This window comes from Chaetomium globosum, genomic scaffold (assembly GCF_000143365.1).
Source record: "Chaetomium globosum CBS 148.51 scaffold_5 genomic scaffold, whole genome shotgun sequence".
NCBI lineage: Eukaryota > Fungi > Ascomycota > Sordariomycetes > Sordariales > Chaetomiaceae > Chaetomium > Chaetomium globosum.
Window position 1 is genome coordinate 975,385 of NT_165980.1, and position 25,070 is coordinate 1,000,454.

The following is a 25,070-nucleotide window of genomic DNA, read 5'->3' on the forward strand; positions in this document are numbered from 1 at the left end:
TTCGTTTCGCCCAATCTCCAAACTTATGTTCTGGAGTTTGAACGGCTCCTGCTCCTCTGCAAGGGTGCTATCCTCTTCACTAGAAGCAACGGCGGCGTTCTTGTGTTTTTCTCCCGCTGTTTTTGATGCCGCCGCCGGACCAGCGATAGTCCCCTCAGAATCTTGTGTCGGCGTCCTCTCCCATGTGAAGGAAGCATCATGCATCTCCACAGCGCTTGGGGCATCGGGCTTCAGGATGGATTCGTCCTCGCGCTCTTCGGCCAGCATAAACTCTTGAATACGCGAAACTGACGATAGCGCATCCGTGACCTGGCCGATGACGAGGGGAAGCATATTCAGAGGCATCCTCAGCCCGTTAAAAAGGGCTAGTGAAGAAAATACCTCGGCGGGGTGGAGGTTGTGGTTGGTCAAGGAATAGGTGATGAACGAGAGCATAGAGGCAAATATGGGCAACGAGACGCCGATAGCCATGATAGCATTGCGGATGCCCAGCACGACTTGAATCGCCCCGATCTCGCGGTTCCTGTAGTCGTCGAGGCGGGCCATGAAGGACTTCTCCCAGCCGAAGAATTTGACAAAGCGGACCGACTGTAGAATTTCCTGCGTCAAACTCACCCTCTGGTCCGTGATCTTATTGATGTCTCTTCTCCGGACGAACAAACCCTTGACGGCCTTGGAGAGCAGAGGCATAACAAGCACCAGCAAACCAAAGCCAGCAAGGGCGCTGTAGGTCAAGTTGACAAGGAGCAACGCCAGAGTGATAAGAATTGAGATAGGCGCGGTCCAGATGACATGGAACAGACCAAAAGCTTGATCTATTCTGTAGGTGTCGACACTCATTAAAGCCATCTGTAGAGACGTCAGTTTCTCCACGTGGATGATAGGCACCATACTGGGACTCATTATCGACTTACAATTCTTCCGTTATCCCAACCAGCGCCGTCACCAGACACGCCCGGTTGAATCCCGGCAGGGGCTTTCTTGGAATTCTTTGCCTGGCGCGCCTGATCCTTCTGCCTCTGTTCTTCGGCTACTTTAGCAGCCGGGATGTCGGGGAGCTCCGTGCCTCCGGCTCTGGCTCGTCCGGAGATCACCATGGACTTTTCGTAGATCAAGCTGATCAGAGAACCCCTCACCATGCCGCCCACGAGCATGCCACGATAGATAAAATGGTTCGTAGCCAAGCTCTGCAGAACTTGCATGGCTGTGACGCCGATCACCAATCCCACGCCGTGCCCGATGTTGGGCGCCGGAAGTCCTCGGAGGCTCGCAACGTAGGCATCGGCGGCAAACTGGATTAGGTAACGCAGGACAAAGGGGGACATGACCTGCAAGATGGAGGACATGAGAGCGCAGAAGCCGCCGAACCATAACTCCCAAAAGAAGGTCTCGTTGATAGCCCAAACGAGCGAGTACTTCTCCCCGGCGTCAAGACGGCGCTTGAAGGCGGCCCTTAGCTTTTCGGTTAGCGGGTCAACGGCGCGGTTCGGGTTGACGCTGTAGATGTCGTTGAACTCGAGTGGGCGTTTGTAGCCGCGATTCATCAGCGGGGCGATCCATTGGAAAACCAGCGAACTGAAGAAGCCAGCTTTGTGCTCTGGGCACTCGACCCTCTCTTTGGGAACCGGAGGGATCTTCCCCCATCGCAAGGGGTTTGGTTGTTTGTACCATGGTTTCTGCTCCGGGAGCTTTGTCGCGGAGGTGGTGGCCACGCTCGTAGCTGTAGCCGTGGTCCGCAAGCGATTCAAGTCGCCTCTCCCATCGACATCCTCAGGTTTTTCGTGTACGGTTTCCGTTTTTCGGAGCTGTTCCTGGTCTCGGTCCCCTAACGTCTCCTTCTCCGCAGACGATGACGCCACGGGTGGTTGTGATGGTGGCTCCGTGGATGGCTGAGGGGGGGAGACACTAGCATCCGCCGACTTTTCATGATCAGGGTCCGTCATAACTGGGCGCCCCTGGCTATAGCCTCATGTGAGGCGTAGCTGGAGTATAGTCGGCGTATAAGTCGAGCTGTGGGAATCTATGCGGACATGGAAGCATGCGGATGCAAGTTAGGAGCTTGGCGATGCCCAGTGGAGCAAGAATGGCGTATCAATCATGCAACAGGAAAAAAAAACCGTTAAAACCGTTTGGGTAATGGTGACAACGGCAAAGATGGCGGCGTGATAACAAAAATTCCGAGGGGGCGGGCAGAGAATAAAACCAAAAATGAGTGGAAAGCCGTGATGTCTCTTGACCTAAATGATTAGCAAGCGCCCCAACGGAAATAAAATAATTAATGGCAAAATTAGCTAGCTACTGGCAGCAAACCTGGAAGGAGTCCATCACTCGGAGACATTCAAGGACCCCATTTTCCGCCCCCGTTCCCGTTCCTTCCTCCGCAATTGCCTTCCCTCAGCAATCGGGATGGAGAAGCAGTCGGCCGAGCGCAACCCTCAAAAGCTTAGCGTTGCCTGCATAACCTGCCGTCATCGGTGCACGGCGGCATCAAACGCCGACCCTCTGTTCCAGAAGAGCTCAGGCACTTCCAAAGTTCGAATGGCCGTGCCCTCCCGCCTTTCTTCCCCGACTTGGCTCGAGAAACCATGATCCACACTCACACAAACTGCACACCGGAGATATCGGGGAATCCCCCGAAGCCCTTCCTTGCTCCACCGTCCCTATTACACAAACAGGACTTCTTTGCTTCAATTTTCAGGCTGGACACAGCCCTATTGGCTGGGTATCCATCGCCACAGTTTTCGTGTTTCCTCATTGAGCTTGGCGACCTACGCAAGTGCAACATTTCCCGACATGGCACTCCACTACACTGCCGACGACGCATGTTGAGACCCGAGACTTCGTACCCCTTGGGGCGCTGCTCGGCAAGGCATATCCGTGCATTTCTAATCGACCGCCGGTTGATTGGACTGCCTTGCAGGGCTCCCGGACCATCGTGTTGGTCTGGACTGCCGGGGACTTTTGAACCATTGTTTCACGGCAACCTTCCACAATCAGATACCAGTTCGGTTTCGGGTAGCTCCCCAGTGAACTAAGTGCGATGACAAAACACAGCGGTTTTTCTTTTTCTACAACCCAACGCCCCATCTAGAATATCGACCAGAGTAAAAATTGAATACCCCAATCGTACTTCGTATCGCCAGCTAAAGCAAAAAGAAAAATGAACAATAATGCAAAGGGAGAGGTAGTATCAAGGCTGACGCCGGGCCGGTGCTCGCAGCCCGAGGGAGGGCACCATTCGGGTTCAAAACGGCACCTTTCCATTCCATTCTTCGCACTGATCGTTTGACTCACCCATCTTACATCTTACATACGAGCAACCTACAGCTCAACCAACCGCTCGAGGATAAGGATCCGAACAGGCTGCTAGTGAAAGTATTCCCTAAATCCATCCTCTGCCGGTTATCTCCGTGCTGCTTGGCTCTTACTTCGCTCTCGGCCGATGCGGCGCATGGGGTGCAAGACGGGATTCGTCCGGCGACTCAACCGGGGTTGGAGACAACTTGTTCTTTCTGGCTGCGTAATTCATCCGAAATCCGACGAGGTTTGGTGGTTACCAAGCATAAAATATCACAAGGTCTTACGTCAAAAACAAACGAACTCAACATTTTCTTACAAAGCAGGGAGTGCAGGGGCAAAAAGCTCCGAGACTTCCCTTGCCTAACGCAACCCGCTGATACCTAAACTAAGCTCAAGTTTGGCATTGCCTAGAATACCGTCTACCTAGATAATGGCTCGAGGAAAATAACGAGAGAAAGTGAAGCAAGGACCGCTTGGCTCTTGCATGACGAGATACTGGAGGCGATGGGAACGGAAGACGTCAAGACAGACCCACACAACCCAACTCACCCAACCCACTGGTGGCATCTCTCCCCCACACCCGACGAGAACCAGGTGAGGTACAGATTACAAACGCAAGAGCCGCAAGAGCCCCAACCCAACCCCGCGGAACGGGCCGGCCAAGAGATGACATCCCGCCGCACGCAAGAACCAGGGTTCAACACGCCATGCCACAGCATTATGCGTGTCGCGTTGGGGTGATATGTCTCAGCCTCATGCGGAACCCCTTCCGCTTACACGGAGCCCGAGGACATCAAACAGCGTCCGCCAAGACCATTTGAGACAACGCGAGCAAGATCATCGCCGAGATTGTACGGATTAAATGAAATTCGACAGCGCCACCGAACGCAGAATGGGCCGCAAGAACGGTTGTTCAAACCAGCCCTATGAAATCAAGGTTAGCTCTTCTGTCTCATGTGGCAGGGAACCTTACCTCTGTCCCGGCCAGATTCGTGGGCTCCTCGAGCTGGTAACTGCAGTTCAGCACACCATAGGGCTAGGGGGTTAATGGTGAGGTTTCGGGCCGCTGTTCACGGAATCGACTGGGCGGGAAGACGGAGGCGGGCAGCGGGTTGCAAGGTTCACGCACGGCAGGACGAGATCGACGGCTGCAAAGACGAAGAATCAATGGGCGGGGAGCGAGAGTCGCGGTTTACAGGGTCGCAGGCGCTGCACGGCCATCCAGAACAGGCCGATAGTTGCCAGCTAACCCAGGAAGACGCTGCCACGAAATCGACGGGCATTAAAGGCTGTGTTGGTTGTCACGATCAAAGCTGCTGTAGGTTGATGGTGTTTTCGTATCATGCCGGCTACGGAAGTGAACCCCCCCGCGATAGGATTTGCTGCTGTTGCAGATTCGTCACGGTATCTGATGTGCCGCTGTGGCGTGAAAGGCGCAAAGAGGAAAAAATAATCGTACAGAGGCGGCTCCCATCCGACCCGTTTTCTAATCCAAACCGAGGGACGCGAAGAGGATTAGATGGGGGCCTTAGACAATGTCGGCTAGTGCTGCAGACCGAACTAGATCCCATCGCCATCATGTCGAATGTCGCACCACCAATGGCTAAGATCTAGGGGACCAGTTTGATGAAAGGCGATGTGCCGAAACAGGGCCAATAACCCTCCCATGCCTGCCGTGAACTCCAATCGATCGAATTTTGGGTTATCCGAATTATGTGCCCGTGCCAAAAGCGAAAACGAGATAAGAAAAAAACAGAGAGAAATCCGTGCTGTGACTTAGTTAGATGGCAAGCAAGCCTACGCAGCGAGTCTTGATGTCGGGGGCAAAATTTAACGGCCGCCTGCTGGTACAGTTAGTATTGCCAAGGTAGTGGACAAGGGGTTGGCAAGCGAGGTTACCATAGGGCTCACGGGTATCGCCACGGGGAGCGGGGTCGGCGTAAGCACCGGCAGCGCTGGGGGCGGGATCACGAGGGCGGGAGTCGCGGTCGCTGGGGCGATCATAGCCACGCTCGCGATCATAGCTGGGTCCGCGGCGGTCATCAGGAGCACCACCACGGCCACCTCCGTAACGCTCGCGGTCCTCGCGACCACCGCCACCATAGCGATCAATGCGGCCGCCATAAGCGTCATCACCGCCGCGGTCACGGCGGTCGTAGCCACCACCACGCTCCTCACGGTACTCACGGCTGTAGCCACGGTCATCACGGTAGTCGCGTCCACCGCCGCCACCACCATAGCCACGATCGTAACCGCGATCGTAGCCACGGTCGTAGCCACGGTCATCACGGCCGTAGCCACGTTGACCACGGTACGAGTCATCACGACCATAGCCGCCACCATAACCGCCGCCGCCGCCGTAACCACCACGACGACGGTCATCAAAGCGGCCACCACCACCACGGGGATCTATGATAATTAGAAACGGCACAACGGCGAAAAGATTGGGAGTAATAACGTACCACGCTTAGGAGGACCAAAGTACTTGCCCGGGGTAGGAGTGCGGGGACGGACACGGCGTGCCTTCTCGATGTTAAGGGTGCGGCCTTCGATGACCTCGCCGCGCAAGCCCTCTATGGCAGCATCGGCCATTTCGGAAGTGACCATCTTAACGAAACCGAAGCCACGCGACTCGCCAGAGTGCGGGTCCTTCATGATTTGGCACTTCTCGACCTCACCGTACTTCTCAAAAAGACGAGTAATCTCCGACTCCTCCAGGCGAGGGTGGATGCCCGTCACGAAAAGGTTTGAGCCAGGGTTGTGGGCGCCATCGTCCTCCTTGTTACCGCTGTCGCTCTTAATGGGAGCACTGTTGTGTGGTGTGTTAGCGGGCGATTCTGCCGAGGTTGCATCTACGGATTGATTGGTGCGACATACCGGTCGTTGCCGTTCGGGGACATGGAGCGGCGACGCGAGTCATGGCCATCATCGCGACGAGGCGATGCACTGCGGTCGCGGTCGTAGCGAGGACCGTCGTCTGAGGACAAGAGTCAGCAATTGTTATAGCGATTGAACGTGATGGCAAACGGCGAGATGCACCGCCCGTCACGTTGATGACGAAAAATAGAGGTTGCTCTTACCATCGTAGCGCTCACCGGTCGCTTCATAATCCATCGATGTGGTCGCCATTGTGATGGGTTGCAGGTGTTACGAAGTTGATAAATGGAAGTGGAAAGAAGAAGAAGGCTGAGGGGAACCGCTCTCAACTTTGGGAAGTGGAGCGAGATTAGCAGAAGGCTACGGAAAGGGGAAAAAAAATTATCAGATCGCGAAGATCGAGGCTGGGTGGAATTGAAGTACTGTAAAGTTTCCCGTTCCTCGCAATTGGAGGTGAAAGGGAAATGGGACGGGGTATGTGTCAATGGTGACAAAGAAATCAAGCTGGGAAGGGCAGGGCGGAGTGTGTGCCGAGTCGACGCAGGGCGGAAGAGTAAGGAAGAGAGGCGAAATTTTTGGAGGCGACGATGCGTGCAACCACGTTCCTCCAGTCGCGCTCTCCCCTTCCGGATTATTGCATAACAGATCTTCCCATTGTAAGGCTAGCCGAAAATAGCTAGGCTGCACTAATGAACTTGGCAGCTGTTTAGGGTGCAGGGATGGAGGTGAAGCTCATTGCGATCCACAATTCTCCGCCACAAACAACCACCTTGAACCCCGAATCTTCAATATGGAAAATAACAAAAAGAGTCAGCTTCAGTGGGATTATTCATTCGGTTATGTGTTGCAAAACAATTCTAGGGCTTGAGTCATTACCTGCACCATTAGAAATGGCAAGATTGAGAAGCGTTCTCATCCATTGGACAACCCAAACTCGATCAGCGATTGGTCGCCCTGGTTGTGGCGAGGCTGCAACGCCGAAAAAGATGGTGGATGCGATCATTGTCAAACCCCGATTCGCTAACAATGCGGTGGTAAACGCCAATGGCACTTGGAGACCTGTTATACCAGATACTGTGCAACATCTACTCGGTAAATCTTGCACCCGATAAGACATAGCTAGAACCACGCATCACCGCACCAAAACACGACGCACGACATCGGGGCTCTCGTAGGCTTCAGCCGCGCTTCTAGAGATCGTCCCACTTGTTGTCCGACGCCGCTCCAACATGCCGTTCCACCTGCAGCACCCTTTCCACATCAATTGCGGCGGGCGGTTTCTCGTCCAGGAACCGCAACGCCTCAACGGCCTTGCCTCCACACGCCCTCTCCAGCGCCAAAGATGCAAAATGCCCGCCGACGACCGGCCGCGCCATGAACCTGATGTTATTGGGGAAATTGCCATCGCCCTCGGTCTCGTACAGGTCCGTAAACGGGCGATCTGCGTCATGTTAGCTTCCGTGGCCTCTCAATGGCCCTAGGGTGCTCGTAAGCCAACAATTGGACGTGGAAACAAAACCTACCAACAACAGTCTCATTCACCCACCGCGCCACGGCCGTCAAGATCTCCGTCCTCGCCTTCCTGCCCGTAACAGCCGCGGCAAAGAACTCCCAATCACTCTTGGTATACAAGTGTCTCGAGTCCAAGGGCAAGCCATACTTCTGCAGCACGGCATAGTACCAATCGCTCTGCATCTGATAGACCTCGTCCGGGACAAACACGTCGCTTTCGCCGCCGCCGCCGCCCCCTCCGATCGGCTTCTGGCCGCCCCTTGGAAGGCCGCTGCGCAGCGCGGACTCGCCATCGCCCTCGTCCCCCCTGACGTGGAAGCACAGCAGCGAGTCGGCGTACAGGTTGTAGATGGTCGTCCACGAGCCATACCACGTATACGCCAACTTGGCGTGCGTCCCGTCGCGCGAGATGCCGTACTCCTGCCACTTGTCGATATACTCGGCGGCGATCTCGCGGTACCGCTTCGCGTCGTCGTCCCTGCCGACCAGGTCTGCGATCTCGCTCATGGCCTTGATGCCGACGATGCCCTTGAGGGCGAGGTTGGTCTGGTTGGCCAGCCAGCCGGCGAAGTCGTCGGTGCACAGCTGGTTGTGCGGGATCAGCGACTCGCGCACCAGGTAGCCCGTCCACTGGTCCCAGAGCTTGTATGAGCGGGACAGCCACTTCTCGGCCGCCTTGCGGCCTGTCCTGCTGCTGCTGCTGCTGCCCGTTTCGGGGTCGGTGGGCCTGGGGAGGTCGATGCCGTACTCGTCCACGTGGGCTCGCCAGTCACCGGAAAGGTTGGGGATGGCTTCCGCGCGGTCGCCCGCGGGCGCGTTGACAAAGGCCGGGTCGGTGTCGTAGCGCAGGGCGTTGGCGAGCGCGAGGCCCATGATGAGCATGTTGCCGCACTCTTCGACCGGCATATACTCGTCGTTCCCGTCCGAGTGGCCCGTCGCGTTGGGGAAGTGCGACCCCAAGTCGTGCATGCTGTAGTCGTTCGGGTACTGGCCGCTAAGCTGGTGCTCGAGGAGGGGCTCGAGCAGGTACGCCAGCCATTGTGGGTTGGTGTATAGGAAGAAGGGGAAGGCCGGGAAGATGACGTCGACGGTTTGGAAGTTCCCGTTGGAGGAAATTTCCTTCAGGAAGAGAATCGTGTTCTCCGGTGTTCCGGAGAACTGCGTGGCGCCCAAGACCTGGCGGGCCGAGAGCGCGGCAATGTCTTGGTAGTCCTGCGAGCCGGAGCGGTAGGCGTCGTGCGCGAGCGAGTCCGAGTAGTTTTGTGCCAGCGATGCCGCGGTCTGAAAATCGTCGTAGTGGTACGAGATCAGCTCGTCTGCATCGGGGATATGGGACTGCCAGAGCGGTTTCATGTGCGCAATTCCCTTCGCCCTGGCAAACTGGACCACCGGGTCTTGCACCAGCGCAAAGGTGAACGTAACGCTTTCCGTCTTGGTGTGGCAGCTTGCTTTATGCTTCCCAGCAAGCTTGAAGGCTTTAGCGAAGGCAAACGCCGGCTCCTCATCCATCACCCTGCGGAATTTCCTGTCCACCTCGTTCTTCAAAACCCCCTTCTCGGCGAAGTGCTGGCGCAGAAGTGCAGACGTCCCAGCCTGGTGGTATGTATCGGCCGGGCCCGTGAAGTGCAGCGTCCCCCATTCGGCTCGGTCCCCATACTCGGTAAAGAGCTCCTCGTGAACCCGGGAAACCTTCCACGTCTTGAGAGCCGTACTAGAGCCGCTGTGCTTGGAGCGCCCATGCTTGTGCAGCTTCCACTTCACTTCATTGCCCCTGTTCCCCGTAACCCACTCTCCGTTGGCGTCCGTGTAGATATTCACATCGAGGCAACCCTCCGCAATAACAGTCAGGTATGCAGCAGGGATCGACTGCCTGAATGTAGACGACGGCGTGATCGGCGACAAGAAAGATAGTGTCAGGCGCGTGGCCTCCGTCGGCGATTTCCCCGAGACCTGGTACGTCAGGTTCGTAGTCGAGGCGTCGAACGTGGCGCCTAGGTACTCGGGATATGCTACCTCGTACTTGCGGTGGAGGTCGTGCCGCAGGGAGTCGTGGGGGCGTCCTAGGAGGGGATAGACCTTGCCCATCTCAGGGACGGAGGCCATGACTGAGAATCCGACCTGTTCTCTCGGATTAGTATGGGCGGGGAGCGGAGCGTTCCATGTAACGGGTTTCCTCACATGAGCGCCGGTGTAAAACATGGGCCAGTTCTCCCAGGGTGCGTCGCGAGCGTTGGACAGCCAGGTGCTCAGGTATGGATTGCGGACGATCAGGGGTAACACGTTAGGGGCGAGTGTTGATGCACTGGCCGTAGCGGCCAGCACTAAGAAGTCGAATCGCATCTTGGATTCGGGACGAAAGGGAGGGAAAAGTGCGGGGACTGCTCGAGCACGACGGCAAGTTAAGTGATCAACAGATCCTCATTGCTTTACCCCAAAAGCCTACCGTAGAAGCCCAGCTAGGCGTGTTGGTAAGCAAAGGCCAATATTGGGCTAAAACCAAAAACTTCCAACCTCCCTTGGATGTGAACCATTAGCAAGAAAGAAGGGATAGTGATGGATGTGATATTCGGTATCGAGGCTATACTCGAAATGTATGTACTACAAAGCACAAAGGAAGTGGAGAGAATCCGTTCGTTAACCAAAAGCCCGAAACAGCTTGGAGGAACCGGAGCCCACGGACTCAGGGGCAACACCATGCAACGGGGATGGAAGGACAAGAGCTGGGTCTGCGGCACAAAAGATGACGCTGTCTTGGGGATCGTTTGTTCCTGCTCCTGTTACAGAGGCAGGGATCTCCCTCTGTTCATCCAATCGTTTGCGGTTAGGGGATCCATTTACAGGGCTGCTGGCGCGCAACCCCGCATCTTGGAGAAGCGGGTGGTGGGGTGCATCGGCCGCTGTGGAGATGGTTCGCATTGAACGCCGAGATTTCGAAGGCGGCCGAGACCCAGCACGGGAAGCCCCAGTGCGCATATGGGCAAGCGCCGCGCCGCTGAGAACGCAACAAACATAATTGTCAAGCGGCAATGGTCAAGGGGACGGCCGAGCTTCCAGGGTCTCGCTGAAACCTGCAGAGTGTATTATTTATATTTATTTTATTCCGACAAGATATTCGTTATCAGAGCCATACCTACATACAGCCGCCCCATCTATGAGAAAAGCAACTGGGCAAGGCACTTAACTCCTCGGTTCCTGTGTCCACTACAAACCACCCGGCAACCGCCTATGATGACCGAAGTGGCCAAACCGAGAGCTTTATCTATACCGTGTTTCAAACATCTGGGGATTCCATGACTCCTCTCGTACCCCGAATCATCCCCCATTATCCCCGCCGGCGACTTAGAATCTATATGACGCGACATGAATGCCGTCGGTGGTGACAACGTACTGCAAAGGAATAGCTATACTGTAGCAAAAATGGCACAAAGGAGGGGCAAAACGCCCAATGCGTAGGCTCGCCAGCGCTCATCGAGGCTGACATGTGATTAGTTGCCGCGGAACAAGAATTGGAGATCCTGGGGGCTGAGTGAGTCCATGGCTGCATCATCCGCATTGATCGTGGAGTTGATCATGTTAGTCTTCTTCTCCTGGAGCAGAACCATGCGGCTCTCGACCGAATCCTCGATGCAGAGTCTGGTGATGGTGCAGGGACGGGTTTGGCCGATGCGGTGGCACCGATCGGCGGATTGCCATTCACTGTTTTGCATTTTTCAGTTAGAATTACAATGATAAACACACACCGCAGAAAAGGAGACGTACGCTGCAGGGTTCCACCAAGGGTCCACGATGAAGACCCGAGACGCCTCGGTGAGATTCAGCGCCACGCCGCCAGCCTTCAAAGAGACTAGGAAGACCTCAACATTGACGTTGGTCATGAAGTGTTGGATCGAAGCCTGCCGCTGGGCTGGAGTCATGCTGCCATCGAGCATGACGGTAGTGATGCCGGCACGGTGCAGGCGCCACTCGATGAGCTGTAGCATCGTTGTGAATTGGGAGAAGATGATGGACTTGTGTGACGCATTGTCGGAGCGGAGCTTGTGCAACTCGTGGACCAACAGCTCGATCTTGGACGACGACGTCCAATTTTCCATCTTGATTCGGTTGATAATGGACGACTTCTTGACCTGGGCCTCGTCCTGCTCCATCTCGGGCTGCTCGAGGTCTATGGAGAGCGGGATGTGGCACTGCGGGCAATTCGGGCTGGTCGTCGAGTTCACATAACTCTTAACACATGTCCGGCAGAAGTCGTGCTTGCACTGGGACCGAATGGCATCCTCAGCGGGCTCGTCGCAGATGTTACATACGAGAACATTCTGGCCGCCCTCGCTGTCTTTCTTGAGGATTAGATCCGGATGGTCGGCAACCTGGCGCATCTGCATAATAAGACCGAAAATGTTGGCATAGTTGTTGAGGAGGACGCCACTGGCGACGTAGGTATCGAATTTGCGCTGACCGCTTGTCATGATGCTGTTGGCAAAATCGTTCTCCTCTTCGCCAAAGAACTGCCGTTCGACGTTGATCTCCTTGACGGGAAGCTCCATCGAGTCGGTGTGGTCGATCTTCAGCCGACGCAACATGATGCGGTCGGTTAAGATGCGCAGCTTCCTGAAGGCCTCGGCGCCACCAGCACGGTTACCGAACTTTTGAATGGGGTTTAGAAGCTCCTGGTTGAAGACTGATACATGCTGCATGCCGCCGTGCCCACAGGCCGTGCATTTCCTGTCATCATCCATCTGCCATTCGAGGGTGGAACAGGGGCAGCTCTTGCAGAGATAGCAAGCGAAAGGGCGGACGTTGAGGAAGCGAATCAGCGAGAAGAACTCGCCAATGCGGTTCTGCAGTGGAGTGCCGGAGAGACACCAGCGGTATGTGACTTTGAGAGCAAAGCATGCTTTGGCTGTCATTGTCGTCCGCGTTTTGATGCAGTGGGCCTCGTCGAGGATCACACGGTGGAAGTCGGTCTGGTGAATGATCGACTTCTCCTTGAACATGCCAGCCTTGCGCTTAAAGCCCTTCTCCTGCTTTCGGTACATTGATTCCAGGCTGTTGTACGACATGATGACAACGTCGTACTTCTTGACGTCCTTGACCGTGAGGTTCTTTGACTTGGCATTGGTCCCGTGGAAGACGAGAGTTTTGAGTGTCCCGTCCGTGTAGGACTCAATTTCCGTCATCCACTGCATCAAGGCAACCGGGGGCACCAGCACCAGAGAAGGCTTCTTGGCAGGGAAGTCAGACATGATGAGGGAGACGGCTTGGATGGTTTTGCCGAGACCCATCTCGTCCCCGAGCAGCCCACCCTTCCACTCGGTCTTTTCCATTGCCATCATCCAAGCCAAACCTTCTAGCTGAAACGGTTTAAGCTGGCGAGAGATGGACTCGGGCTGTTTCGCCTTGCCCGCTTTCAAGATGGGCATATCCTCAAGTTCCTTCCACATTGTCTTAAGTTCCGGGTGATTCGACTCGAGACGAGAACGGTTGTTCTTGACCCGGCGTCTACTGACATAGGCTCGATAGGCGCGGCGACTGCGCATGGCCATGTCGAGAGCCGAGAGGGGTGGACTGTGGCCAGCGTTCGCGCTCTCGTCCTCGGCCCCCGCACCATTCAGGTCTTGACCGCCATCGCCAGCATCGTCGTCATCATCCTCAGTCTCGTACTCCACGTCCGAAAGGTCACTGTCACTCCACCAAGCCAGAGCCTCTGCGCTGTAATCGGGGGTGTCGCTATCAGTAGCTGCTGACAGGGAAGCGAGCTCGTCGCCCTCGGGTGCTGGTCGTGTTCCTGCTTTTCCCCTTTTATTGGCCGGCTGTCGCGCTTTGTGTTTTATGGAGGCAAGTGGACCGGTGACTCGGGGTTTGCTCAAGGATTCAACGTAATCGTCGCTATCGCTCGAGTCCGAGAGTTCCGTCAACTCACTATCATCACCCCCCGAATCGGGAACGGTGACGGCCCGCCTCTTGCTCGCGGCCCTACCAGAGCCCGTGCCATTAACACGCTGCGGTGCCAAAGAAGTAGGCCTGATGCCATTGTGCGCCGGATCCATGGATACTGCGGCACGTGTAGCAGCCGGGGCTGCCACTCCTCGCCGGCTCCGGCGCGGCGCAGGGCCAGGCGTAGGACCAAGCCTAACCTCGGGAGACGGCTTGAACACTGTCGCTGCCGTCGCATCTTCTTCTGCCTGCAGCTTTCGTGCAAGGATGGCATCTGGAGAGCTGTCTGAAAACTCCTCCTCGCTGTCCTCGGCCGTATCTCGCTTCCGCTTACTGCCCATGGAGAAGATGCTCTGACGGAGGCTCGCAAAGCTAGACGGCCTCGTTGCGGATAAATGCACCTCGATTCTATTATTGACTCGTTTGCCCGAGACCGGTTGCACGGCCTCCTTTAGGGTTGCCATTTCGGAAGTGCTGGTGAGAGGGGTGGTATACCCGCTTCCGAACGAAGGCGTGGCCGAGGTGGAGATCGTGAATGAGTCGGATGCCACACTCGATGCGCTGCGTCGTTCCTCGGGCCTCTTTTCCGAGCTTATCGTATTAAGCTGTGGAGGCGCAACTGATTATTGAGTTAGAAATAGAGGCATGGCGATATTTGATCTCCATATCCGGAAAATACAAGTGCATTACTTGCGATCTCCCGATAATCTTTCGGTACCACCGAACGATCTAGAAAATACCAATTGACAAGCACAACAGAGGAAAATCGAAGACAACGCCAAATGATGGACTGTAGACACTTACCGGCGATCGCGTCGGCCGCCGCCGATCTTCTTGTTCGGACCATGATGTTTTACTCTCAGGCGTGAAAGACGACTAATTTGTAGATGTGGGAAATATAAGAGGCAAAGGGAGAAATTCGCCGTTGATGTTTGTATGTTTGGGCGGTGATGCTTCAATTTCCTAACAAAGAGAGGAATGGTGGCCAGTCCACCACATCGATCGAGTGCAACGATTGATCAAGCGCAGCCCCATCAGGTGGCAACAGCCCGAGCCCAAATCTGTGCACTTCGGACGTGAAAGAGCTGGAGGTGGGCAACCTCTTTTGTGACGGATATCGTGAATGGAGAGTTCCCATCAAAGGGCCACAACTACGACAAAAACAAAATCTGCGGCAAGGTCGAAATTGAATCGCCACCTCCTTTCGAGGATTGCCAGCGAGGCAGGGCCGTGGACCTCGGGGAAGGGAGGGGGATCTCGCGTTTTCTCCAACGCGAAGGCACATGACTTGCGGGCTAATTTATTTGCTAGCTTACTCGGGCCCCAGGCAGCAGCAGGCAAAGACCGGAGCTGGTTGGCTGAGAACGAGATGGCTGCAGGGTTTGCTTGCTGGTATTGAGACTGTTTTTCTTCTCTAAGACGAACCTTGCGCTCCCTTGCTTCGTGGCCCTTGATTTTGATTGTGATAGTGGGCTATTTTTGCGCCAGCTGATCATCTTCCGCTGCCTTTGTCCGTTCTCTGCACCCCTCGAATTAAATCTCGACATTTCGGCAAGTCTTAGTGACCCGGGTGTAAACCACAGCATTGTTATCGACATTGTTGTCCCTGCTCCTTTCTCGAGGTTCAAGTCCAACTGCATTAGTACGAGATTTGTATCCTAATACGGTTAGCGCCTAGTTGAAATATCTCTATCAACTTCCAGGTCCCTTCCCCTTTTCCCCTTCGCGGACAACGGTCAGGTGTTCTGGCGTTGCGATTTTAATTGAATTTGCCCCTCCTCGCGTCAAAGCGTGTTTCAACTCGCATGCAACACTTTCGACCGAACGATTTCACAGTTGCGCAACCTCGCATCCCCAACTTCCTTTCCCAGCACCCTTCGGCATCGTAACTAGCCGATTTGGAACCGCCAAAGATGTGAGATCTTCTGCTCCGAGGTTGTAATTGCAACAAAAAAACATATTCACTAATACATCATCATCCAGGTCTCGGCAAGCTCGGCAGCAGCGCCAGATTGTAGGCCCGTTAGTGACAGACTAATGTTGAAAATCCTGAGGCTTGAGCTCACTGACCGTCATCCCCTTACAGGCAATCGGCTTTGACTGACTTCTTGGCGGTGGGTTTCTCCCATAGTGGACTTCTGCATTTTGGAATACTGACAGGCATTCGACCAGTCACATAACATCTCTGCTTATCAAATTCGCCTAGATGCCGATGCTCGACGGAGAGCGGCTCGGGATGAACAGGGTGAGCCGGCTAACGGGGATAACCAAAGCAATGATCAGACCTCGGTAGCTTCCCCGGCCGCCACTCCAGCCGTCACTGCCAGCCCCGCGCCCACCACGCGGAGTAGACGTGCAGCGGCGGCGCCCTCGCGAGAGGAGGAGGCACGGAAAAAGGAGCAAAAGGCCATTGAGAAGATTAAGGCAAGCAAGAAGTTTCAAAAGCGCAAGCGCGGGGTTGAGTCGGAAGACGAGGATGAGCTTGCGCGGGCCCTCCTGCAAAGCACTGCGCCGCTTCCAGGCCAGCAGGAGAACTGCGAGAGTTGTGGCAAGCGGTTCACCGTCACTGCGTATAGTCGAAACGGGCCCAACGGGGGTTTGCTCTGCAGCCCGTGCAGCAAGGAGCTTGACAAGGACAATGCAGCGCAGAAGAAGAAACCGAAACGAGCCACGGGCGGGGCGGTTGGCCGACGCCGGCAGCTGCAGAGCAATATTCTGGATGGGACATACTCGCTCGGTGCCAAGAGCTTAATGACCCTCTGCATCGAGACACTGGCGAAGAACATCGATCTTGCCGAAGACCTGGGTGACCTACCCTCGCCTATCATTGACAAGATCGCCCGGAAGCTTTCCAAGCACCGCCTCCTCGACTCAAGGACCTTGAGTCTCTTCTTGCAACCCACGACTGAAGAGGTCTGCATCTATGACGGCGCAAAGCTCAGTTCCGACGATTTCATCCGCATATTCCAGACCGTTCCGGGCCTCAAGAAGCTCAAGGTAAGTAGCAGCACAGGCCGTTATTTTCTATATCATCATTCTGGGGACGGTGGCTTTCGGGATGGGGTCATACCTCGCGAAACTCTGTCGCAGCTTTGTACCGGCAGCGCAAGTTAACGCCATGGCAGGTCCGCAATGGGATTCACTTCAAGGGCCAAGTCCTAGACTTTCTCATGACGCGCAACATCGAGCTGGAAGACCTCTATCTCCACGGTGCGAATCTTCTCTCTAAGGACAAGTGGAAGGAGTATCTTGAGAAGAAGGGCCACGCTCTCCGCGCGCTACGCGTCTACTTCACCGACCTACACTTCGGCGACGAGATTCTCGCGCTGCTGCCCACCACCTGCCCCTCGCTCACCCGACTCAAGGTCTCCCACAACCAAGAAGTCACGGGGACGGGCGTCGCCGCCATCGGGCAGATCAGCACGCTCCGGCACCTCAGCCTCGACCTGCGCAACGAAATCCACTCAGACATCTACGTCGACCTCCTCAGCAAGATCGGCGCGGGGCTAGAAACCCTCTGCCTCACGCGTGTGCCCCAGGCCGACAACACGGTGCTGGACGCCATCCACACGCACTGCCGATCCCTCACCAAGCTGCGCATCACCGAGAGCGAGGAGATGACCGACGCGGGCTTCGTGCGCCTCTTCCGCGACTGGGCCAACCCGGGCCTGACCATCGTCGACTTCCAAAAGTGCCGCCAGCTCGACTCGGCCCGCCCCCGCGACAACCCGGACGGCCTCGGCCTGTGCTCCGACGGCTTCCGCGCCCTCGTCGCCCACTCGGGCAAGACCCTGCGCGAGCTCAATGTCCATGGCTGCAGGCACATTGCGGTGGGCGCGTTCGAGGACGTGTTTCGCAGTGAGGTGGGCGGGAGGCAGTACGAGGCGATGCAGAAGCTGGAGATCAGCTTCTGCGAGGAGGTGACCGACTTTGTGGTCGGCTGTGTGTTCCGCTGCTGCCCGAGTCTGAGGGAGTTGAATGTGTTTGGGTGCATGAAGGTGAGGGATGTGAGGGTGCCGCGGGGGAAGATCTTGGTGGGTGTGCCGAATGCGAAGGGGATGGTTATTGAAGGGGATGATGATGAGGATGGTGAGTAACAAGTGTATGTTGGGGGAGTGCGGTGGTTAGACTTGGTGTGGTATTTTCGACGATGCTTTGCTTACAGTTTGCCTTTGGGCTGCGTTTGGAGGCGATGGCCGACACATCAACGTGGAAAAGGGCGTCCTGCACGGGGGGCTGTGAGGTTGATGCCGTGGTAGTCATGCTACCTGTCTATGGCCCATGTTCGAATATAATTCTTGCTATCAAGAAGGGGCAAGCACCCAGCTTACACAATGGTACCTCCGCCTTCGAGTTGCCGGCATCGGACAGGGCGATACTGAGTCATCCTCGGGTTATCGTAGAGCTCATTGCAGTCATCTCTACCTTGTGATACTCACAATGCCAAGACAGGTGATACCGAGGTCCATGGAACGAAGGTCTCCTGAAGAACATCGGCGCCAATGTGAGAAAGAATACCGAGGAGTATCATCCTTCTGACGACCCCGCAAGTGACTTTCTCCCAAGAGTGCCCTTCTCGGGAGAAAATGTATATGACGCTATGGCAATTTATACGTTTCTTAAATCTGGGGGTTTTTCAAAATGCAGTTCCGCGGAGTTTAACAACAGCAGCCAGGTCATTCGTCATCTTAGACAAGGCTTGCCCTGGACGGCTTGGCTCCGGGGTCCTGACACATTCACAAGCCTCTGCGTGGGTTTGGACCTTGGAAATCCGGGGGTGGCTTGACGATGGACGGGGGAGCGGTGAAGTTCGAGAACCTCGCGGCTGAAGGTGGAGCGTGCCGGGTATGGAATCTCCCATGGCGGTTCCTTGGCCTTTTCGGGGACGGTGGAGACCGGGGAACCTCAAGGCGCATCTCAGCGTGCGGGGACAAATGGATCCTGGGGAGTAAGCGTCATGATGGTGTTGTCGTTTTTGGGTTGAACCGCGATCGGGACTGCATCTCACGCAAGCCCGTGATCATGTGCTCCCGATATTCTCCGCGACGTCCGATGGTCGGAACGAGGCAAGCAATGGCGGCAGCAGGGAAATTCCCTTCGGACCATTGCCGACGACCGACTGCCGGGCCGCCGCCGCCGTGTGTGTGGGGAATGATGCCATATTGAATGAAGCATGTGCAAGAATGCCCGATAGCCGCATCGGCTTTTGTCAGGTCGAGCTTCACAATCAGCTGAACCCAATCCCGAGAGAAGCGTCTTGAGGGGCGTGGAGCTGCAACCAAGATCAATTGGCCCATCCCGATATGAGGTCAACGGACCGAGAAGCTCCTTGACACCGAGGGCCGTAGACGGGAGAGGATCAAACAGAACGGGCGAGACCACAACTCTCTATCATGCCGGCCCGAGCATTGTCCTGCGATGGTGGGTCGCGAGAGCTCCTCGATATGACATCGGTTAGTTAACGAGAGCACTGGCCAGATTCCTTCTTCCCATCAACATGCAAAGGAACGGTCGCGGAGCGGTGGGGGCATGAGTCAGGGAGAATTCCAGACGGTTTGCAGCAGGAGAACAAGCTTGGCAATTCCCAGACTTCACAACAAACGGCCTTCGCCGAGATGGCATCGTGAAGTTCGGACGGCGGCTCGGCCAATTGCTGGGTAGCAAGCGACGCTCGACCGGCTTGGTTTGTTTGAGCATGGTGGAGGCCGCCCGAGAAGACAAGGGCACATCAGACGCGGATGTGACCTGTTTCATCCCATGCCTTGTTCTTCTCGAAGGTTTTCCTTCCCGAAGCAAGCGCGCCCGGGGTTCTTCCGAAGGGGAATTTCGTTTCTGGACGTTGCCATGCAAAAGCGTCGAATCCCAGTGTTACAGTCGGGAGAAGTCGGGGGGGATAATCGTTAGCAGATCCATGCACCTCGTGCCTTCCCCGGCCATGCCCCTGAAAACCCGCTTTTCGATGGCGACCCACCGATGCCCAACGCTCCACTGTGGGCTAGGTGGGCCTGATGTGCTGTGGGCCCAGACCGGCAGGGAGAAAGATCGCGCATTTCGAACTGAACCTCGAAGTACTTCGGTACCTGCAGCTCCCGCCCGCCTGCATGCTTGCTTACACGGGAACCGATATTTGATTCCTCTCGCCTGTCGGGAGACTTTCGAGTGTGTAGCATTGGGCTCGTTCCGTCACGGCCGGTTTTCGTCGAGATAGAGAATATTCCGGGGCAGGGCCGCTGACAAACTGTTGCAAACGCCCGTGCCGTCTCCCGAGACAGGCAGATGCGAAGTCCGTCAACAATTCGGATTGCGTGTTGCCCAGCCTTCTACGATCACTTATTATTAGGTAACAAACAATGGCGGTAAAGCCCCTGGCAACAGGGCGCGTGCCTCTTTGCTTCTTGTCGCAGGCAAGGGAGACACGCTGGTTCCAGACAGACAGGGCCGACAACCGATCCCGAAAGGCCTACCGATGGATCGGGACGGGTGTTCTTAGCCCAAACAGGCAGTCTGCTGTCCTTTGCTTGGTATGTGATTGGGCCGATGGTGGCTGACAGGGAGCCCAGCCCGTGCTTCCTGGACACAACAAGGTGGCCCACCGACTTTTCCCCACGGCAGCCCCGAACGGAGGCCCCGTGACCATTGCTTCCAAAAACATTGAGAAGAGTAATAAACCACAAAAACAAAACCCATGGTTGATGGGGGTGTCCACGACTTCCGTTGGGCGCAATTGGTATGCAAAGTATTGCTGACCGCAGGAGAGGCCCTACTCTCTACGTATGATATGATAACTGCCAGCTGAGAACTGAGGTTAGTGTTGGCGTTCACCGGGACGAATAACTACATTCGTTACCAACGGACACCATGGCGCCAATGGTTGGCAGCTTGCAGGGGGCGGAAGCTCTGACACAGGGCAGCTCCGGCTAACGTCCCACAACGGCACAGCGATCTGAGAACCACCAACCAAGCCACCTAACTGCACTCCCAACAAAACAAAAAAAAAACGCTCAGAGGTCTGAGAACGTGCCAGGCCACAGCCAGATTCGTCAAGGAAAGCACTAAAGATCGCTCGTGTAATTTGAAATCCCATGGATTGCGCAGTTAAACGGGCCCTTCGGGAGCCACTCCGGTCCCCACCCGGAAGTCATCTCGGTGACTCCTGCCGCCATAGCATCCCACCATTGGCCCGGGCTGCGGTGTAAGTGCCATCACAAGAAGGAACCCGCAAATCCTCTCCGGCTCGCAGGTCTCACCAGCAAACGAAAGAGCCAGCGCTGGGTTCTTCCCGTACCAGTACCCGGCCCTTTCGCCAGGGACCCCGGCGTGCCCTGACATGGTCATTGAGTTTTTTCCCACTTTTTATTTTATTCTGCCGCGCCCCTTCCCGGCCCAACGTAACCAGCTGAGGGAGGCGTGCACCGGCAAAGCGCCCTCGACGCCGCCAGCCCTTGAAACGTGTGACGAAACCTCACAGAACAGGCCTCTGTCGCATCGCCCGCCTTCAGCATCTCGTCTTCGTTTCTCGGTTGGGCATGGGCAAACGGGCAGCAAAGTGGACGCTGCTCGCGTCTCGGGCAGCTAGCATGCAAAAGGTTTTAAACCGGCTCGCCCTCAACAACAAACGTCTGGGCAAGACTCTGCAACTGTCCCTCTTATTAACAAAGGCTCTGGTGGCCCAAACGACAGCCGCTTCTGCAACTGCACCCAAGACCCGGACGGCTGGCCCTAGTCACCCTCGTAATTCTAATAATACTGCTAAACTCACGCCGCAGGGGGCACTTTTCCTGCACCTGGTCCAGCCCTGCCTCGAGCTCGCCCCGTGGATTTACAGTCTCGTTTTCCTCGCTCGGTTGCCCTTCCTTCCTCTCCCGACTCTCACACATGCAATGGCGTCGTATCCGCTCAACACCAGCACATCCAGCTCCGACATCTCAACACCTCGGTCGATCTCCCCCTCATCCTCGGTGGCGTCAGCCCGCTCCTCGCACTCGTCTATATCTAGCTCCAAGCGCATGTCCATCTCGTCTACCCGCAGGATCTCAGCTGCCAACCCAATGTCCTCAGTCGATATCGCAGCCATTGAGGAAGCCATGAGAATGGCCAATCTCGACACCCTCCGCGGCTACAGCCAGAACCGCTACGGCGAGGTGCGCCAGTATGCCACTACTGAGTACATCAGCCAGAGCCAGGCCCTCGGCTACCAGATGCTCTCGGAGCCGATGTGGAATAGAGGTGAGTCAGCTATTGTGGTCCCTGCGTTTTTCGAGCTTCCCCTCTCTCTGTCCGTCCGATCTCTTTTGTCTTTAAAGCGCCTCCCCGGTCTGTTACGGGGCCTTGAGCGGGTTGGGGACGTCACGACCGTACTTTGTTGGGACGCACTTGGAAACGTCATCCGGTCTCCCCCCATACATATTCCAGGCCATTGCTCCTTGCCGCCCCTACTCTTACCTGCCCATCGTCTCCTATCCTCCTGCCCATCACCCATCAACAAAGAGCTGTCTGGCCACGACTACCTTCACAATGCCGTCATCCACTTCGCGGGCTATACCCCGTCTGCGCGCGCTGGCCGCTAACTGTTCTCTTCCTCAAGGCCTCTCTTTCACCCCAGAACAACGTGTAGCCAAGAACCTGACCGGTCTGATCCCGCACGTCATGGAGGACAGCGACAAGCAATGCGAGCGCGCGCTCAAGATGATTCGGACCCGGCAAACCGGTATCGATAAATATCTCTACCTGTCAACCCTCAAGGCCGAGAACGTCGACCTCTTCTACCGCCTTCTTATCGACAACGCCAAGGAGCTCATGCCCCTGGTGTACACTCCCACCATTGGTGACGTCTGCCTGCAGTACTCTACCCTGTACACACGGCCCGAGGCGCTCTACATCTCCATCAAGCAGCGCAAGTCGATCAGGACGATGCTGAAGAACTGGCGCTACCCGAATCCCGAGATTTGCGTCGTCACGGACGGCTCGCGCATTCTCGGCTTGGGTGACCTCGGCGTGAATGGCGTGGGAATTCCGGTAAGTGGCCTCGGCAATGCCCAGACTGCCTGTGTTCCCCCAATGGGGATTGCTGGCGGGTCCCAAGACGTCGGTCGGCTAATATGTGCATGCATTAGATTGGCAAGCTAGCCTTGTACACGGCCGCTGCCGGTATCCACCCCGAAAAGGCGCTTCCAATTGTCCTCGACTGCGGCACCGCCAACGAGTCGAACCTCAAGGACCCGCTTTACCTCGGCTTGCGGGCTAAGCGCCCCTCTGTCGCCGAGCAGCAGGCATTCATGGACGAGTTCATGGAGGCTGCCGCCGAGGTCTACCCCGAAATGGTGGTTCAGTTTGAGGATTTTGAGAGCGAGAAGGCTTTCAATTACCTCGACCGCTACCGCAACAACTACAAGTGCTTCAATGATGACATCCAGGGTACCGGTGCCGTCGTTCTTGGCGGGTAAGCATTTACCCATTCCCCTGGCCTGCCCCCCACTCACGTGCACGCATGCATGTCTAACACACCTCACAGTTACATTGGAGCCGTCAACCTCTCTGGCGTCCCCCTCGAGGAGCAGCGCCTCGTGTTCATGGGCGCTGGTTCTGCCGGCGTCGGTGTTGCCAAGCAGCTGGTTGAATACTACACCAAGCGTGGTTTGTCAGAACAGGCCGCCAAGGACAAGTTCTGGCTTGTCGACACCAAGGGCCTGGTGACCAGGGACCGTGGCGATAAGCTCGCCGAGCACAAGAAGTACTTCGCCCGGACCGACAACAACGGCCACCAGTTCCGCTCTCTTGAGGAGGTCATTGAGTATGTCAAGCCGACTGCCCTCGTCGGCCTGACTGCCACCCATGGCGTCTTCACCGAGTCTGTTGTCCGCGCCCTCAAGGCGTCCGTTGACGCTGGCGGTCTCGGCCGTAGACCCATCCTGTTCCCTCTCAGCAACCCTCTCACCAAGGCTGAGTGCACCTTTGAGCAGGCCGTGACGTGGACCGACGGCACCGTCATCTTCGCCTCTGGGTCGCCTTTCTCGGCGTTCACTGTCAAGTCTAGCGAGCAGCCTGTGACGTACTACCCCAACCAGGGCAACAACGTCTACGTCTTCCCCGGCATCGGTCTCGGCGCCATCCTCTCCAAGTCTAGCCGCGTTACCGATAACATGATCTACACCTCGGCCGCCGCCCTCGCTGGCTCCCTCAACGCCGAGGAGGTCCAGAAGGGTCTCATCTACCCTCGGATCGAGCGTGTCCGCGATGCTAGCTTGATCGTGGCTCGTGAGGTCATGAAGGCCTCGCGCCGCGACGGCGTCAGCCAACTACCCGAAGAGCAATGGCTCGAGTGGGAGGAATGGGGAGACCCGGCCCTCGACAAGTACATCAAGGCTCGCATCTACGATCCTGAGCTCTGAGCACCTGGCTGGCACCTGCGCGCATTCGACGTTTCCTACGAAGAGTGCCGTTTTATTTTTTTCCCTAGCAGCTTGTACACTTTGCTTTTCCTGGGAGAAGCCAGCGACACATTCCTCTTGGGCCAATTTGGCCACCGCCTTTCTCTTTTTCTTGGTTAATGATTCCCCAACTTGTTGCTTTTCGGCCGACTACGTCGGGACGGCACGGTCCATGATTCATGCCTGGGCTGGGCTAGGATGGGATCTTGCATTGGGACGGAGGGATACACTAGACACGCGCAGCGATGGCGCTGTCCATTGCTGTGTGCGCCTCACGGGAGAGGTATGTTTTGCGCATAGATAAAAGATGAGCGCTTTTATTGTTAGAAAGCAGCAGTTCAATAGGTGTCTTCGTAATAAGGGAGGGCATTCGCTTCGGTGGATGGGGTTGGGCAAGTTGGGGTCGAATTGAATATACACGGTGTTCCAGTTTATTCCGCTTCCGCCACAGGATTTGATCGTATGCCTATTGTCGCCCGTTCCATTTCGCATCGCCTCTGGACATCCACGACTCGCCTTGCGTTTCAAACGCCCCGGCTTACTTCAAAACCTCCACCCATCGCCCAAGAAGACAGACCAACTCTGTGCCATGGGCACGTGTTGTTCAAATTGAGAGTGATAGCTCCTGAGTTTAACAGTCTTATCTTCATATGCGAACCACGCATATGGATCACAGTTTGTGTCGAGTGACAAACATGATGTAGATGCTGGATTGTTTATCACTCATGGATCCGGCTAAGACCAACCGACAAGGTGATGATATCAACTTGTTAGGGCCGGACAGATAGGTGCCTAAACAGCGGGCGACGAGCATCACGTCACCTGTGGTGGTGCATACCTATTCATAGAGAGTGTGGAGATGCTGCAGGTTAATACGGTACTAGAATGGTGGGAGTTACTTGGGTGTTGCAAGGTGTCCGATGCTATTGTATGTAAGGCATCCGAATTAACCAGCTATCTAGTCAGTGGCGTCTCCACCCAGCCTAACCCGAATATAGATAAACCCCTTTCCCACCCCCACTA

The 25,070-nt window shown here is 56.0% G+C and overlaps 6 protein-coding genes across 6 annotated transcripts in view; 2 read left to right on the top strand and 4 right to left on the bottom strand.

Annotated features, from left to right (window-relative positions):
- Positions 1-5,080: 5,080 nt before the first annotated feature.
- On the bottom strand, positions 5,081-6,429 carry CHGG_07146 (uncharacterized protein; the record flags this gene model as incomplete). The annotated part of the gene is made up of 4 exons (XM_001224801.1): positions 5,081-5,709; positions 5,763-6,109; positions 6,178-6,277; positions 6,381-6,429. The coding sequence occupies 4 exons, from the start codon at positions 6,427-6,429 to the stop codon at positions 5,081-5,083; spliced, it is 1,125 nt and encodes a 374-aa protein (XP_001224802.1).
- Positions 6,430-7,367: 938 nt separating this feature from the next.
- Positions 7,368-10,029, bottom strand: CHGG_07147 (uncharacterized protein; the record flags this gene model as incomplete). The annotated part of the gene is made up of 2 exons (XM_001224802.1): positions 7,368-7,618; positions 7,701-10,029. The coding sequence occupies 2 exons, from the start codon at positions 10,027-10,029 to the stop codon at positions 7,368-7,370; spliced, it is 2,580 nt and encodes an 859-aa protein (XP_001224803.1).
- A 1,145-nt stretch (positions 10,030-11,174) lies between these two features.
- On the bottom strand, positions 11,175-14,467 carry CHGG_07148 (uncharacterized protein; the record flags this gene model as incomplete). Its single annotated transcript, XM_001224803.1, has 4 exons — positions 11,175-11,385; positions 11,449-13,471; positions 13,607-14,239; positions 14,425-14,467. The coding sequence occupies 4 exons, from the start codon at positions 14,465-14,467 to the stop codon at positions 11,175-11,177; spliced, it is 2,910 nt and encodes a 969-aa protein (XP_001224804.1).
- Positions 14,468-14,989: 522 nt separating this feature from the next.
- Positions 14,990-17,862, top strand: CHGG_07149 (uncharacterized protein; the record flags this gene model as incomplete). The annotated part of the gene is made up of 5 exons (XM_001224804.1): positions 14,990-15,000; positions 15,604-15,634; positions 15,781-16,617; positions 16,746-17,709; positions 17,786-17,862. 5 exons carry the CDS (start codon positions 14,990-14,992, stop codon positions 17,860-17,862), a joined length of 1,920 nt encoding a protein of 639 aa, XP_001224805.1.
- Positions 17,863-21,500: 3,638 nt separating this feature from the next.
- Positions 21,501-24,008, top strand: CHGG_07150 (uncharacterized protein; the record flags this gene model as incomplete). The annotated part of the gene is made up of 4 exons (XM_001224805.1): positions 21,501-21,846; positions 22,205-22,635; positions 22,734-23,059; positions 23,132-24,008. The coding sequence occupies 4 exons, from the start codon at positions 21,501-21,503 to the stop codon at positions 24,006-24,008; spliced, it is 1,980 nt and encodes a 659-aa protein (XP_001224806.1).
- Positions 24,009-24,916: 908 nt separating this feature from the next.
- Positions 24,917-25,070, bottom strand: part of CHGG_07151 (uncharacterized protein) — a gene marked incomplete at both ends in the record, with an annotated part of 5,861 nt that continues 5,707 nt past the window's right edge. Inside the window, one exon of the mRNA XM_001224806.1 lies at positions 24,917-24,927. Coding sequence (XP_001224807.1) covers positions 24,917-24,927 — 11 coding nt within the window. The remainder of the gene's footprint in view (positions 24,928-25,070) is intronic.